This window comes from Thunnus thynnus, chromosome 18 (assembly GCF_963924715.1).
Source record: "Thunnus thynnus chromosome 18, fThuThy2.1, whole genome shotgun sequence".
In the NCBI taxonomy this organism is placed as follows: domain Eukaryota; kingdom Metazoa; phylum Chordata; class Actinopteri; order Scombriformes; family Scombridae; genus Thunnus; species Thunnus thynnus.
In genome coordinates this window covers 4,851,237-4,867,666 of record NC_089534.1, presented here as the reverse complement: position 1 = coordinate 4,867,666, position 16,430 = coordinate 4,851,237, and the positions used below count along the sequence as shown (strand labels likewise).

General features: G+C 37.9%; 3 protein-coding genes and 1 long non-coding RNA gene across 4 annotated transcripts; all 4 read right to left on the bottom strand.

The window, feature by feature from the left end:
- Positions 1-230: 230 nt before the first annotated feature.
- Positions 231-2,789, bottom strand: LOC137168913 (CCAAT/enhancer-binding protein zeta-like). The gene is made up of 6 exons (XM_067571775.1): positions 2,603-2,789; positions 1,966-2,061; positions 1,761-1,773; positions 1,646-1,703; positions 914-995; positions 231-831 (listed from the first exon to the last, which is right to left on the bottom strand). Exons 2-6 carry the CDS (start codon positions 2,045-2,047, stop codon positions 647-649), a joined length of 420 nt encoding a protein of 139 aa, XP_067427876.1. The 5' UTR covers positions 2,048-2,061; positions 2,603-2,789; the 3' UTR covers positions 231-646.
- Positions 2,790-4,264: 1,475 nt separating this feature from the next.
- Positions 4,265-6,710, bottom strand: LOC137168909 (tripartite motif-containing protein 16-like). Its single transcript, XM_067571772.1, has one exon. The coding sequence runs from the start codon at positions 6,529-6,531 to the stop codon at positions 4,849-4,851; it is 1,683 nt and encodes a 560-aa protein (XP_067427873.1). The 5' UTR covers positions 6,532-6,710; the 3' UTR covers positions 4,265-4,848.
- An 897-nt stretch (positions 6,711-7,607) lies between these two features.
- Positions 7,608-10,232, bottom strand: LOC137168917 (uncharacterized). The gene is made up of 4 exons (XR_010924362.1): positions 10,181-10,232; positions 9,544-9,639; positions 9,254-9,351; positions 7,608-8,189 (listed from the first exon to the last, which is right to left on the bottom strand). It is a non-coding gene; the product is annotated as an uncharacterized lncRNA (long non-coding RNA).
- Positions 10,233-11,539: 1,307 nt separating this feature from the next.
- On the bottom strand, positions 11,540-14,127 carry LOC137168910 (tripartite motif-containing protein 16-like). Its single transcript, XM_067571773.1, has one exon. The coding sequence runs from the start codon at positions 14,089-14,091 to the stop codon at positions 12,421-12,423; it is 1,671 nt and encodes a 556-aa protein (XP_067427874.1). The 5' UTR covers positions 14,092-14,127; the 3' UTR covers positions 11,540-12,420.
- Between the last annotated feature and the right edge of the window lie 2,303 nt (positions 14,128-16,430).

Here is a 16,430-nt window from a genome sequence, read left to right as displayed (position 1 = left end):
GACAATTATGATGGAAACTGATGAAAAAATATATTAGTGACCTTTCAGCCTTCAGTTAAAACAGCTGTCTGATGTCTGAACCATGTACGTACTTAACCTGACATGGTTAAGATTTTTAAAAATCTAAAATAAGCAGAAACAGATTAAGTGTGTTTCATTGGTCAGAACTAATATGGGCGTGTTTATCTGTTATTTATAAACATTTCTACTGTAAACAAACTGAAACAGCATCAGAAAACAACAACTTTAATTTCTGTTGATATATTTACCTTCATAACACAGAAGCAGTATGAATAATATTACAGAGTTAAAGCAGATTCAAGAAAATCTGTTGCTTCTGTGTTCAATTGCAGACAAAAACGTGTTACCATAGCAACATAATGTCCTGTATACCAAAGTCTTTTCAAATTTTACAAAAAACAACTAAACATGGCTTCTCTTCAGATCATGTCGTCATTTGATCCCATTAAGTTTTCATCAGCTGACTGGATCTGAAAACCAGGTTCTGCTCTGTTTCCTCCCAGTTTACTACCAGTCCAACGAGTGGGCGGGCGTCTACGGCATCCGAGAGAGAGACCACGAAGCCTGGGCGGCCAAACAGGAGTAAAGGTGTCCGTCAGTTACAGTCCACAACAACACACAGCAGCTACTTCTTCTTCTTCTTGTTCTTCTTCTTCTTCTTCTTCTTGTTCCCGAACATCTTGCTTCCTGTCCTGGCTCGGCCCAACATCTTCTTCTTGTTGAACATGGTCTTCTTCCTGCGCAGCGTCTTAACGTCGCGGTCTTGGATCCAGTCGTCACGCTGAGACTCCCACTTGATCTGCTTCAGGCCTGCGGGGGGACAGGAAGTGTTAGAAAGACAAGGAGAGGACGTCTGCATCACATCATCAGGTGTCGTTCAGGTGTCTCTTACCTGCTTTGTCTCTGTTGTTCATGGCGTTCAGTCCGATGTTGTCAAACTTAGAGCCGGCGTTCTCATCCAGCAGGGAACCAAACTGAAAAACACCAAACAATTTTTAACTGAAACAGGAAGTTTTCAATCCAACACACTGTGTTTTATGTTATATGGTGAAAACCTTTTATCTCCAACATATCAACTTTTCTGGAAGAACACAAAATGAGCCTCGTTTAGGCTAAACGTCAGTGAACTTTGGTATCAGAAGGTTTTATGAGTTTACAAGGTTGAAAAACTGTATCAACCCAACTAGAGCTGAAACAGTTAGTTGATTAATCAATTAATCTGCAACTGTTGACAATCAATTAATCATTTGAGTTATTTTTGCAAGAAATTCACTGTTTACAGCTTCTCAAATATAAAGTTTTGCAACTTTTTTGTGTATATGATGTAAAATGAATATCTGTGTGTTTTGGACTGAAAACAGAGTGATTGAGATGTTTTGACATTTTTTATAGAGCTGCAATGATCAGTAAACTAATCAATTAGTTGATTGGCAGGAAATTAAATCACCAACAAAACGTAAAAACATTCTTGTTCCAGCTTCTGAAAATGTGAGTATTTTCTGGTTCCTTCAGTCCTCTGTGACAGTAAACTGAATGTCTTTGAGTTGTTGGTTGAGACAAGACGAGACATTTGAGGACGTCATTTGAGAAACGGGGATCAACTTTTTTTTTCCCATCATCTCACCTCCTCAGCAGAAGCAAACACGGCTGCGTCTTTGTTTCCTTTCTTCTTCTTCTTCTTCTTCTTCTTCTTCTTCTTCTTCTTCTTCTTCTTCTTCTTCTTCGTCTTCTTCTTCTTCGTCTGTTTTGAACCTGTGAGCAGGAGCAGCCATCAATAAAACAACTTTAAAATGAGTCGATCAACAGTCTGCAGCTCAAACATCACAGTTTTTAAAGTGGAGGATTATTCACAAAAGAAGGAAAACTCACACTTTATATACTTTACTAAATAAAAACAGGACAAATGAAGGCAGATAAAAAGAGAAAGTTCAACTCAGCATTAACCTAAAGATCCAGAGAAGTCGAGCTCCTCTGAGGATTTTCTCTTCCCCTTCTTGGTACGAGGAGTGATATCTGGAGCTTCCATCTCTTCATCTGAATCTGCAAAGAAACTATTTTTATTTCATTATTTGATGCAGAAAAAGTTGAATTCATAATCTTATGTAATAGAAACAAGATATTAATATATTATGATGTCTTTAAGGATTTAATAAACATACAACACTGAGTGTGTCATGATTTTTCTTCCCACTCAGACACATTTTTCTTACAAATAACAAAAAAAACACAAGTAAAGTTGACGTCATTTTTGTAATTTACTGTTTTTCTTTGATTCATTTTTTAATCTTCACATGTAGATGTAGCTTTAGTGCACTGTAACAACATATTTCATGTCTTCTTAATAATTCTATCACTTATTTTTTCTAATGTTTTTAAAATGTTTTAATGATATTTAATATATTTTTATTTCATCTATGTTTCTCTGTGTTTGTATGCAAACAGAACTTCTGCACATCTTCCACCTTTAGTTTTTCATGTCGTATTAAAATGACACTTTTTTTTGGACAATATTAGATAATAAAGTGTGTTTGATCCACTCTGAGTAACAGGATGAAAACTGTGATGAAGGTTTGTAACTCACCACCAAACGCAGCATCGTCATCCTCCAGCTCTGGAACTGAAACAAGACAACAACAAAAAAAAAACAAAGCGATGCAGGAACAAATCTGTCAGTAACACATCTGATTAACACATGAACCATAAACAAACACAAGTCCACACACAGGGGTTACACTGTTTACAGAAATATTTCTACTTGTATTGAAGGATCAGAGTTCTTGTTGCATCACTTCTTATGAACAGCAGGGGGAGTCTGGCTGCTAAAGACCAGTTAAAACGACTCCAAACTCCTGAATGTGTTCAGTTTTCATGTCTGGAGACGTTTCTTTACATGTAAAATGAATAAAACACTCAAAGTATTCACATTACTTTTACTTTAATACTTTAAGTACACTTTACTGCTAATACTTATGCACTTTTACTCTGAGTACTTCTTCCACCTCTGACCAAGTGTTAATCAAAGCTTTCATTTGATGTCTGTGACAATTAAATAAAAGACAACTTGAAATGTGCTTAAGTTGTAACAAGAGGCTTACAGATCAATCTAAATATCCAGCTGATATCTTACCAGTAAGTAACAAGAAATCATGATACAGAAATGCCAAATGTATTTTTCAGCTAAGTAACAAGTAGAGCTGCAACTAACTATTATTTTTCTTATCGATTCATGTGTTGATTAATTTCTTGATCAATTGATTAGTTGTTTGGTCAATAAAATGTCAGAAAACAGTCAAATAAATGCTGATCACAGTTTCCCAAAGCCCAAGATAACGTCATCAAATTACTTGTTTTGTCCAAAATCCAAAGATATTCAGTTTACTGTCATGTAAGACTAAGAAAAGCAACAAATCCTCAAATACGACGAGCTGAAAATGACTTAATCCTTACAAGTTTGGTCCTCAAATGTCTTATTTTGTCACAACCAACAGTCCACAACACAAAGATATTCAGTTTACTGTCATAGAGGACTAAATAAACCAGAAAATACTCACGTTTGAGAAGCTGGAATCAGAAAAAGATATTTCTTAAAAAAAAGAGAGAGAGAGAGGCTCAAAACGAAGAATCAATTATCAAAATACTTTTTAATAACTGGTGGTTAATTTTCTGTGGATTTCATTGTTACAGCTCTACTGTTACTGTCGCATTTAAATGAGTGATTCTTATCAAAAATGTTTGTGTTTATGTAAAAACTAAAAGAATATCAGCCAATATATTATCAGCTTTTTATTTTTACTCTCAAAAATAAAAAGCAATTTCCATTTGATGCTACTTTATACTTCCACTCCACTACATTTATTTGACAGCTTTAGTTACCTATCAGATCAATATTTTACACATAAAACATTTGATCAGTTTGTTATATATGTATTGTTATAGATTAGACTATTCAACAGTATAAGGTGTTAAATTAGCTCCACCTAGAAAGCATTAAATGCTTTAGTGAAGAAAGCTGAAAGTACAGAGACTGACTGACAAACGTTTGTCTGCTCTGAACATGAACTCTGTACTTTGTGGTGTTTCAGGAGGAAAACTGCCTCAAATAAACTCTCATTTTAGTTTCACATTTTCTCCACAAGCTTTGAATGAGATCCTGAGATGAAGACAGAAGAAAATACTTTGCTCACTGTTAAAAAAACATCTTTATTTATTGATTATGGAAAGTTTCAGATTACATCCAATCAGTAAAGTCTATTTAATGACTCTAGTTCAATGATTTCATGTACACATTCACTTCATCCACACAATCACTTAGTTTAACCCAGAATGTCAGCTATATACAAGAACATAATAAATGATTATTATCATGATAATTACACTTTGATTGTACATTTCTTTATCAATTTACAAAGTGATGAGAACAAAATATCTATGATGAAGGAAGTTCTGCTGTTTTCTCTGTTTAAGACGCTGAAGTGGAAGAGAAACAACAGCACACAAATACATCAATACAAACATGAAACTAACATTTAGAACAAAGAGAAGTTCACATTTTCATCTGAAGAAACATCAGTGAAGATTAAAAACATCATCATGAGCAGTGATAGCCTCCATGGATAAAAACACACAGGAAAAAGTGAATTTTAAAGGAACTCAAAACATCAACAGAACAAATGAAAAGAAAAAAAAAGTTGACAATCCCAGTTTGATTGACAGCTGATCTCTGTGCAGTTCAGAAACACCACAGCAACGAGCTCTCAGAAACAATGGAGACAAAAACATGAAGAATTACAACAGAATCTGACACATGAAGTCTGAAATGACTTCTGTCTATTTCAGTTTAAACAACTCAGCTGTGGATCCAATAAAATGAAGCCAAAGTCCAGCATAGAGAGGCTGAGTGAATGTGGTCTTGACTCTGTGGAGGAGAGTCATGGTTTCAGAGACGCTGTAGAAGGACAGAATACCTGCTCTGTGATCCAGGTACACTCCTACTCTGGAGGAACAAGGACCTGAGACGGGAGTTGGGATGTTGTTGAACCAAAATGTATAACTGTTAGTGTTACAACTTAAAGACCAAGATTTGTTATTACGTCCAAATCCACATTCATCAAAGCTCCCTGTTCTGCTGATATTCTTGTATGCGACTGCCACACCAACTCCCCATATCTCTCTCTGTCTCCACTCCACCTCCCAGTAACAACGTCCAGTCAGACTCTCTCTACTCAGGACCTGATAACGTTCAGTGAATCTGTCTGGGTGACTAGAATAAGACTGTTGTTGATCCATGGATGTTGCTTTTCTGTTCCCCTCAGATAATAACAGCTTTGTGTTTGCTGTGTTTGGATCCAGAGTGATTTCACGTAAATATTTTAAGAACTCAGCTCTGGTCTTGGGTTCTGGTTGTGGCAGTAAAACATCCACTTCAGTCACTGTCAGTGAGATGTTTGTCCATTTCTGCCTCAGGATGTCCTGTAGTTGATCTCTGAGCTCTGACACAGCTGCTGTCACATCCTCAAAGTATCTCAGAGGACGGATATTGATGCTGGATGAGTCTGTAGGTTCACTGAGTTGTGACAGTGAGGGATAGTTGTGTAGAAACTGGGTGTGATCCTCTGTGTGTGAGAACTGCTTCAGTTCAGCGTCTTTCCTCTTCAGCTCAGTGATCTCCTGCTCCAGCTTCTCCTGAAGCTCTTTGACTCGACTCACTTCAGTTTCCTGCTGGGATCTGATCTGCTGCTTCACATCAGAGCTTCTTTTCTGGATGAGACGGATCAGCTCAGTGAAGATCTTCTCACTGTCCTCCACTGCTTTATCAGCAGAGCGACTGACGGCCTTCACCTCCTGTTGAAGCAGCTTCACATCTTTCTCTCTGTCCTGGATTCTCTGCTGGATGTTTTGTCGACTCACCTCAAGCTCTCTCTGCCTCTCAATCCTTTCTGCTGCAGCTGAGACTGTGTCGTGGCCTTTATGTTCATCCACAGAGCAGAGATAACAGATACTCTGCTGATCAGTACGGCAGAACATCTTCATCACCTCATCATGACGAGAGCAGATGTTCTCCTGGAGCTTCTTGGAGGGGTCGACCAGCTTGTGTTTTTTAAATGTAGTTGATTCAAAGTGAGTCTGGAGGTGTTTCTCACAGTAAGAAGCCAGACACACCAGACAGGACTTGAGGGCTTTCAGCTTCCTCCCAGTGCAGAAATCACAGGCCACATCTTCAGGTCCAGCATAGCAGTGATCAGCAGGAGCAGCTTGGAGTCCAGTCTTCTTCAGCTGCTCCACTAAAGCTGCTAAAATGGTGCTTTTCACCAGGACAGGCCTCGGTGCGAAGGTCTGTCTGCACTGAGGGCAGCTGTAGATCTTCCTCTGATCCTCTTCATCCCAGTATCCTTTAATACAGCTCATGCAGTAGCTGTGTCCACAGGGAATAGTCACCGGATCCTTCAGTAGATCCAGACAGATCGAACAAGAGAAGGTTTCTCGGTCCAGCTGATCTCCTTTCTGCGCCATTTCAGCTCTCAGTGGCAACGACTGTCTAAGGTTCACTTCCTGAGAAGTGACACAAGTTTCAGCTCTGATCTCAACAACACGTGTTTCCGCAGTAAAACTGTAGATGTGAAGGGGAGGGAACAAGGAAATATGGGCACAGAGTGGAGCTTGTTGTGTTTGAGAGCAGGAAGAAGAGGGAGGGCTTATCAAGCGCTGATTCATTCCAGGTAGAGAAGCAGTTTTAAAAGTTACAGGATGTTTTTCATTTGGCTAACGTGGCTCCTCACTTCCCTCACTCACGTCTCAGCTCCTCCCAGCGAGGACGGAGGAATTTAATTCACCAAAAGGGACGTCCTCACTCACTGCGGCCTTATTTTGAGGAGACGACAATGACGCACAACATCTACACTGTCAAATATGAAGAAGTCAGCTATCAATATGTAGAAATTATTAGGGAACAGTTTAAAGAGTTAATTAGCTGAACATGAATTTTAAGCTTAAACTTTAAACGTAATAATTTCTACATATTGATAGCTGGAAGGAAAACAGCTGATAACTGCTCCAATGTTTTATCATTTGATTATAGATCTACAGCAGCGTCTGTCTGTCACACAATAAAACACAAATAGACAATTTAAACCTGTTAATTACTGAAAGAACAGAACTGACATAAAGAAGCAATAAAAAGAGTTTGTGTTTATGTAAAAACTAAAAGAATATCAGCCAATACATTATCAGCTTTTTGTTTTTTACTCTCAAAAATCAATATTAGATGAAAACATATTGTGTTGTTTGGATTCAATTTCCAACAGTTAAAACTTGTGCAGTTTTATTTTGGGAACACGACTAACAAATTTTAATCATACTTGACAATTATGATGGAAACTGATGAAAAATATATTAGTGACCTTTCAGCCTTCAGTTAAAACAGCTGCCTGATGTCTGAACCATGTACGTACTTAACCTGACATGATAAAGATTTTTAAAAATCTAAAATAAGCAGAAACAGATTAAGTGTGTTTCATTGGTCAGAACTAATATGGGCGTGTTTATCTGTTATTTATGTACATTTCTACTGTAAACAAACTGAAACAGCATCAGAAAACAACAACTTTAATTTCTGTTGATATATTTACCTTCATAACACAGAAGCAGTATGAATAATATTACAGAGTTAAAGCAGATTCAAGAAAATCTGTTGCTTCTGTGTTCAATTGCAGACAAAAACGTGTTACCATAGCAACATAATGTCCTGTATACCAAAGTCTTTTTAATTTTACAAAAAAAACCTAAACATGGCTTCTCTTCAGATCATGTCGTCATTTGATCCCATTAAGTTTTCATCAGCTGACTGGATCTGAAAACCAGTTTCTGCTCTGTTTCCTCCCAGTTTACTACCAGTCCAACGAGTGGGCGGGCGCCTACGGCATCCGAGAGAGAGACCACGAAGCCTGGGCGGCCAAACAGGAGTGAAGGTGTCCGTCAGTTACAGTCCACAACAACACACAGCAGCTACTTCTTCTTCTTCTTCTTCTTGTTCCCGAACATCTTGCTTCCTGTCCTGGCTCGGCCCAACATCTTCTTCTTGTTGAACATGGTCTTCTTCCTGCGCAGCGTCTTAACGTCGCGGTCTTGGATCCAGTCGTCACGCTGAGACTCCCACTTGATCTGCTTCAGGCCTGCGGGGGGACAGGAAGTGTTAGAAAGACAAGGAGAGGACGTCTGCATCACGTCCCGCCTCTGGTTTCAGGAATCAGATGGAACATCGTAATGAAAGTCATTTCTGTTTTTACCTACATTTGTCAAATGATGGAAAATATGAATATTGTGATATTAATTTGATCTCTCAGCCCTAATTTATTTATGCAGTGAGTGTTTTAAGCTGATTTTGTCTCTGTGGAGAAGTTATGAAATGTTGCTGGTATCCAGCCGACTCAATAAAAACGTTTCTCTCATGTTTTCCTTTTTTTTAAAAGTGATGATCAGAGTCTGATGTTGTTTCACGTGCAACATTTAATAAATGCTTTATAACACACTGTAATGTAGTGTTCAGGACATTCTTAAGTGAACAGTTATTATACTATTACAACTGTGTTTTGAGAGATATTTGAGGACGTCATCTTGGTCTTTGGGAAACAGGGATCGACATTTTTTGGATCACACAACTAATCGATTCATCGACAAAATAATCAACAGATTAACTTTTCAACAATCAACAGATGATCTAAACCAAAGTAAGAGCAGCTCATCCTCCAAGCTGTGTAAAAAGTATTTCAGTGTGTGGAGTCAAACTGTTGTGTTGTTGGGGAATTACTTCAGATGTTCAAGTAGAAAATGTGTCAAAACATAAAGACAAAATATTTCTTTATTCTTCTTAGTGTCCACGTGTCTTAAATGATTATTGAAAGTTCTGGCAGACCGTCTATAAGACTATTTCTCTTCTTATTTTGAGAAGGTGGCAGGTAATGCAAGAATTCAAGTGAATGTGTTTTGTGTTTTTACAAATTGTATTTTATATTTCGTGTCAAAGTTTGTGTTTGAAGGAGAAAACGAAAGAGCATCAAAAAAGGGAGATACAAGGTTTGTTCCTCCTGCTTATCTGAAAGTTTTCCTCCTGTCAGATATTTTTTACATTAAACCTGCTGCCATCAGGTAGATTTCAGGTTGTCTTCATTTCAACTATTTCAGTTGTTGCAGTCACTCGGGAATAAACTCTAAATGTTTCAGTTTCTCTTCGTCTCACCTCCTCCTCAGAAGCAAACACAGCAGCGTCTTTGTTTCCTTTCTTCTTCTTCTTCTTCTTCTTCTTCTTCTTCTTCTTCTTCTTCGTCTGTTTTGAACCTGTGAGCAGGAGCAGCCATCAATAAAACAACTTTAAAATGAGTCGATCAACAGTCTGCAGCTCAAACATCACAGTTTTTAAAGCGGAGGATTATTCACAAAAGAAGGAAAACTCACACTTTATATACTTTACTAAATAAAAACAGGACAAATGAAGGCAGATAAAAAGAGAAAGTTCAACTCAGCATTAACCTAAAGATCCAGAGAAGTCGAGCTCCTCTGAGGATTTTCTCTTCCCCTTCTTGGTACGAGGAGTGATATCTGGAGCTTCCATCTCTTCATCTGAATCTGCAAAGAAACTATTTTTATTTCATTATTTGATGCAGAAAAAGTTGAATTCATAATCTGATGTAATAGAAACAAGATATTAATATGTTATGATGTCTTTAAGGATTTAATAAACATACAACACTGAGTGTGTCATGATTTTTCTTCCCACTCAGATACATTTTTCTTACAGATAACAAAAAAAACACAAGTAAAGTTGACGTCATTTTTGTAATTTACTGTTTTTCTTTGATTAATTTTTTAATCTTCACATGTAGATGTAGCTTTAGTGCACTGTAACAACATATTTCATGTCTTCTTAATAATTCTATCACTTATTTTTTCTAATGTTTTTAAAATATTTTAATGATATTTAATATATTTTTGTTTCATCTATGTTTCTCTGTGTTTGTATGCAAACAGAACTTCTGCACATCTTCCACCTTTAGTTTTTCATGTTGTATTAAAATGACACTTTTTTTTGGACAATATTAGATAATAAAGTGTGTTTTATCCCTTCTGAGTAACAGGATGAAAACTGTGATGAAGGTTTGTAACTCACCACCAAACGCAGCATCGTCATCCTCCAGCTCTGGAACTGAAACAAGACAAAAATAAAATAAAAAAAAAAACACAATGCAGGAACAAATCTGTCAGTAACACATCTGATTAACACATGAACCATAAACAAACACAAGTCCACACACAGGGGTTACACTGTTTACAGAAATATTTCTACTTGTATTGAAGGATCAGAGTTCTTGTTGCATCACTTCTTATGAACAGCAGGGGGAGTCTGGCTGCTAAAGACCAGTTAAAACGACTCCAAACTCCTGAATGTGTTCAGTTTTCATGTCTGGAGACGTTTCTTTACATGTAAAATGAATAAAACACTCAAAGTACTCACAGTACTTTTACTTTAATACTTTAAGTACACTTTGCTGCTAATACTTATGTACTTTTACTCTGAGTACTTCTTCCACCTCTGACCAAGTGTTAATCAAAGCTTTCATTTGATGTCTGTGACAATTAAATAAAAGACAACTTGAAATGTGCTTAAGTTGTAACAAGAGGCTTACAGATCAATCTAAATATCCAGCTGATATCTTACCAGTAAGTAACAAGAAATCATGATACAGAAATGCCAAATGTATTTTTCAGCTAAATAACAAGTAGAGCTGCAACTAACTATTATTTTTCTTATCCATTCATCTGTTGATTAATTTCTTGATCTGTTGATTAGTTGTTTGGTCAATAAAATCTCAGAAAACAGTCAAATAAATGCTGATCACAGTTTCCCAAAGCCCAAGAAAACGTCATCAAATTTCTTGTTTTGTTCAAAATCCAAAGATATTCAGTTTACTGTCATGTAAGACTAAGAAAAGCAACAAATCCTCAAATACGACGAGCTGAAAATGACTTAATCCTTACAAGTTTGGTCCTCAAATGTCTTGTTTTGTCACAACCAACAGTCCACAACACAAAGATATTCAGTTTACTGTCATAGAGGACTAAATAAACCAGAAAATACTCACGTTTGAGAAGCTGGAATCAGAAAAAGATATTTCTTTAAAAAAGAGAGAGAGAGGCTCAAAACGAAGAATCAATTATCAAAATACTTTTTAATAACTGGTGATTAATTTTCTGTGGATTTCATTGTTACAGCTCTGCTGTTACTGTCGCATTTAAATGAGTGATTCTTATCAAAAATGTTTGTGTTTATGTAAAAACTAAAAGAATATCAGCCAATATATTATCAGCTTTTTATTTTTACTCTCAAAAATCAAAATCAATTTCCATTTGATGCTACTTTATACTTCCACTCCACTACATTTATTTGACAGCTTTAGTTACCTATCAGATCAATATTTTACACATAAAACATTTGATATATATGTATTGTTATAGATTAGACTATTCAACAGTATAAGGTGTTAAATTAGCTCCACCTAGAAAGCATTAAATGCTTTAGTGAAGAAAGCTGAAAGTACAGAGACTGACTGACAAACGTTTGTCTGCTCTGAACATGAACTCTGTACTTTGTGGTGTTTCAGGAGGAAAACTGCCTCAAATAAACTCTCATTTTAGTTTCACATTTTCTCCACAAGCTTTGAATGAGATCCTGAGATGAAGACAGAAGAAAATACTTTGCTCACTGTTGAAAAAAAACATCTTTGTTTATTGATTATGTAAAGTTTCAGATTACATCCAATCAGTAAAGTCTATTTAATGACTCTAGTTCAATGATTTCATGTACAGATTCACTTCATCCACACAATCACTTAGTTTAACCCAGAATGTCAGCTATGTACAAGAACATAATAAATGATTATTATCATGATAATTACACTTTGATTGTACATTTCTTTATCAATTTACAAAGTGATGAGAACAAAATATCTATGATGAAGGAAGTTCTGCTGTTTTCTCTGTTTAAGACGCTGAAGTGGAAGAGAAACAACAGCACACAAATACATCAATACAAACATGAAACTAACATTTAGAACAAAGAGAAGTTCACATTTTCATCTGAAGAAACATCAGTGAAGATTAAAAACATCATCATGAGCAGTGATAGCCTCCATGGATAAAAACACACAGGAAAAAGTGAATTTTAAAGGAACTCAAAACATCAACAGAACAAATGAAAAGAAAAAAAAAAGTTGACAATCCCAGTTTGATTGACAGCTGATCTCTGTGCAGTTCAGAAACACCACAGCAACGAGCTCTCAGAAACAATGGAGACAAAAACATGAAGAATTACAACAGAATCTGACACATGAAGTCTGAAATGACTTCTGTCTATTTGAGTTTACACAACTCAGCTGTGGATCCATCAATATAAAGCCCAAGTCCAGCATAGAGAGGCTGAGTGAATGTGGTCTGGACTCTGTGGAGGAGAGTCATGGTTTCAGAGACGCTGTAGAAGGACAGAATACCTGCTCTGTGATCCAGGTACACTCCTACTCTGGAGGAACGAGGACATGAGACACGAGTTTGGATGTTGTTGAACCAAAATGTATAACTGATAACGTCACAATTTAAAGACCAAGATTTGTTATTACGTCCAAATACACATTCATCAGAGTCTCCTGCTCTGCTGATATTCTTGTATGCGACTGCTACACCAACTCCCCCTCTCCACTCCACCTCCCAGTAACAACGTCCAGTCAGACTCTCTCTACTCAGGACCTGACATGTATTAGTGAATCTGTCTGGGTGACTAGAATAAGACTGTTGTTGACTCATGAGTGTTGCTTTTCTGTTCTCCTCAGATAATAACAGCTGTGTGTTTGCTGTGTTTGGATCCAGTGTGATTTCAAGTGAATATTTTAAGAACTCAGCTCTGGTCTTGGGTTCTGGTTGTGGCAGTAAAACGTCCACTTCAGTCACTGTCAGTGAGATGTTTGTCCATTTCTCCCTCAGGATGTCCTGTAGTTGATCTCTGAGCTCTGACACAGCTGCTGTCACATCCTCAAAGTATCTCAGAGGACGGATATTGATGCTGGATGAGTCTGTAGGTTCACTGAGTTGTGACAGTGAGGGGTAGTTGTGTAGAAACTGGATGTGATCCTCTGTGTGTGACAGCTGCTTCAGTTCAGCGTCTTTCCTCTTCAGCTCAGTGATCTCCTGCTCCAGCTTCTCCTGAAGCTCTTTGACTTGACTCACTTCAGTTTCCTGCTGGGATCTGATCTGCTGCGTCACATCAGAGCTTCTTTTCTGGATGAGACAGATCAGCTCAGTGAAGATCTTCTCACTGTCCTCCACTGCTTTATCAGCAGAGCGACTGACAGCCTTCACCTCCTGTTGAAGCAGCTTCACATCTTTCTCTCTGTCCTGGATTCTCTGCTGGATGTTTTGTCGACTCACCTCGAGCTCTCTCTGCCTCTCAGTCCTTTCTGCTGCAGCTGAGACTGTGTCGTGGCCTTTATGTTCATCCATAGTGCAGAGATAACAGATACTCTGCTGATCAGTGCGACAGAATATCTTCATCACCTCATCATGATGAGAGCAGATGTTCTCCTGGAGCTTCTTGGAGGGGTCGACCAGCTTGTGTTTCTTAAATGTAGTTGATTCAAAGTGAGTCTGGAGGTGTTTCTCACAGTAAGAAGCCAGACACACCAGACAGGACTTGAGGGCTTTCAGCTTCCTCCCAGTGCAGACATCACAGGCCACATCTTCAGGTCCAGCATAGCAGTGATCAGCAGGAGCAGCTTGGAGTCCAGTCTTCTTCAGCTGCTCCACTAAAGCTGCTAACATGGTGCTTTTCACCAGGACAGGCCTCGGTGTGAAGGTCTGTCTGCACTGAGGGCAGCTGTAGATCTTCCTCTGATCCTCTTCATCCCAGTGTGTTTTAATACAGCTCATGCAGTAGCTGTGTCCACAGGGAATAGTCACCGGATCCTTCAGTGGATCCAGACAGATCGAACAAGAGAAGGTTTCTCGGTCCAGCTCATCTCCTTTCTGCGCCATTTCAGCTCTCAGCAGCAACGACTGTCTGAATTTCACTTCCTGACAGGTGAAACCAGTTTGACAGCTCTTGTACATGTTGGTTACACCCATCTTCAAACTGTAGATGTGAAGGGGAGGGAACAAGGAAATATGAGCACAGAGTGGAGCTTGTTGTGTTTGAGAGCAGGAAGAAGAGGGAGGGCTTATCAAGCGCTGATTCATTCCAGGTAGAGGAGCAGTTTTAAAGGTTACTGGATGCTTTTCATTTGGCTAACGTGGCTCCTCACTTCCCTCACTCACATCTCAGCTCCTCCCAGCGAGGACGGAGGAATTTAATTCACCAAAAGGGACGTCCTCACTCACTGCGGCCTTATTTTGAGGAGACGACAATGACGCACAACATCTACACTGTCAAATATGAAGAAGTCAGCTATCAATATGTAGAAATGATTAACAGTTTAAAGAGTTAATTAGCTGAACATGAATTTTAAGCTTAAACTTTAAACTGTTACTTAATCATTTCTACATAGTGATAGCTGGAAGGAAAACAGCTGATAACTGCTCCAATATTTTATCATTTGATTATAGATCTACAGCAGCGTCTGTCTGTCACACAATAAAACACAAATAGACAATTTAAACCTGTTAATTACTGAAAGAACAGAGCTGACATAAAGAAGCAATAAAAAGAGTTTGTGTTTATGTAAAAACTAAAAGAATATTAGCCAATACACTATCAGCTACTCTCAAAAATCAATATTAGATGAAAACATATTGTGTTGTTTGGACTCAATTTCCAACAGTTAAAACTTGTGCAGTTTTATTTTGGGAACACGACTAACAAATTTTAATCATACTTGACAATTATGATGGAAACTGATGAAAAATATATTAGTGACCTTTCAGCCTTCAGTTAAAACAGCTGCCTGATGTCTGAACCATGTACGTACTTAACCTGACATGATAAAGATTTTTAAAAATCTAAAATAAGCAGAAACAGATTAAGTGTGTTTCATTGGTCAGAACTAATATGGGCGTGTTTATCTGTTATTTATGTACATTTCTACTGTAAACAAACTGAAACAGCATCAGAAAACAACAACTTTAATTTCTGTTGATATATTTACCTTCATAACACAGAAGCAGTATGAATAATATTACAGAGTTAAAGCAGATTCAAGAAAATCTGTTGCTTCTGTGTTCAATTGCAGACAAAAACGTGTTACCATAGCAACATAATGTCCTGTATACCAAAGTCTTTTTAATTTTACAAAAAAAAAACAACTAAACATGGCTTCTCCTCAGATCATGTCATCATTTGATCCCATTAAGTTTTCATCAGCTGACTGGATCTGAAAACCAGTTTCTGCTCTGTTTCCTCCCAGTTTACTACCAGTCCAACGAGTGGGCGGGCGTCTACGGCATCCGAGAGAGAGACCACGAAGCCTGGGCGGCCAAACAGGAGTGAAGGTGTCCGTCAGTTACAGTCCACAACAACACACAGCAGCTACTTCTTCTTCTTCTTCTTCTTGTTCCCGAACATCTTGCTTCCTGTCCTGGCTCGGCCCAACATCTTCTTCTTGTTGAACATGGTCTTCTTCCTGCGCAGCGTCTTAACGTCGCGGTCTTGGATCCAGTCGTCACGCTGAGACTCCCACTTGATCTGCTTCAGGCCTGCGGGGGGACAGGAAGTGTTAGAAAGACAAGGAGAGGACGTCTGCATCACGTCCCGCCTCTGGTTTTAGGAATCAGATGGAACATCGTAATGAAAGTCATTTAAATCTGTCTTAATACAATATTTACATGGACGTGCGTGTTCAAAGAGTCGCTGTTGTCATTCCCTTCTACACTGTAAAAGATGGGGGACAAAATCCACAGTACTTGTTCTAAAGTTCAGCTAAAGTCAGTTCAGGCCTTCAGCTGTCAAAATTAGACAAATCAAGAGCGTATTTTACAAGATCGCTGAATTTTTGGTTCAGAATTCCCTCCGTTTTTCATTGTTTCCTTGCTGAGATTTAGCTAACCACATCCTGGATCTAGCTTTATATCAGGTACAGACATGAGAGTGGAATCAAACTCTCAACAAGTAAGTATATTTCCCAACATTTCAAACTATTCAAAGACAAACTAGAACAAATCTGAAACTATCCTTGTAGATTTAAGTATGGAAAAAAGAATATGAAATGAGAAGTCATTAACTATAATTGTCACTTGACTTTTTGAATTGCATCACGGTTTAACACAATCTTGTTTGAATTTGAAACTACTGGGTATTACAGCTGGGTACTGTTTGTTTCTACTGCTGATACATCCAGAGTTTGGTACTGACTCCAAAATAATATTTTAAATACCTCAAAGAC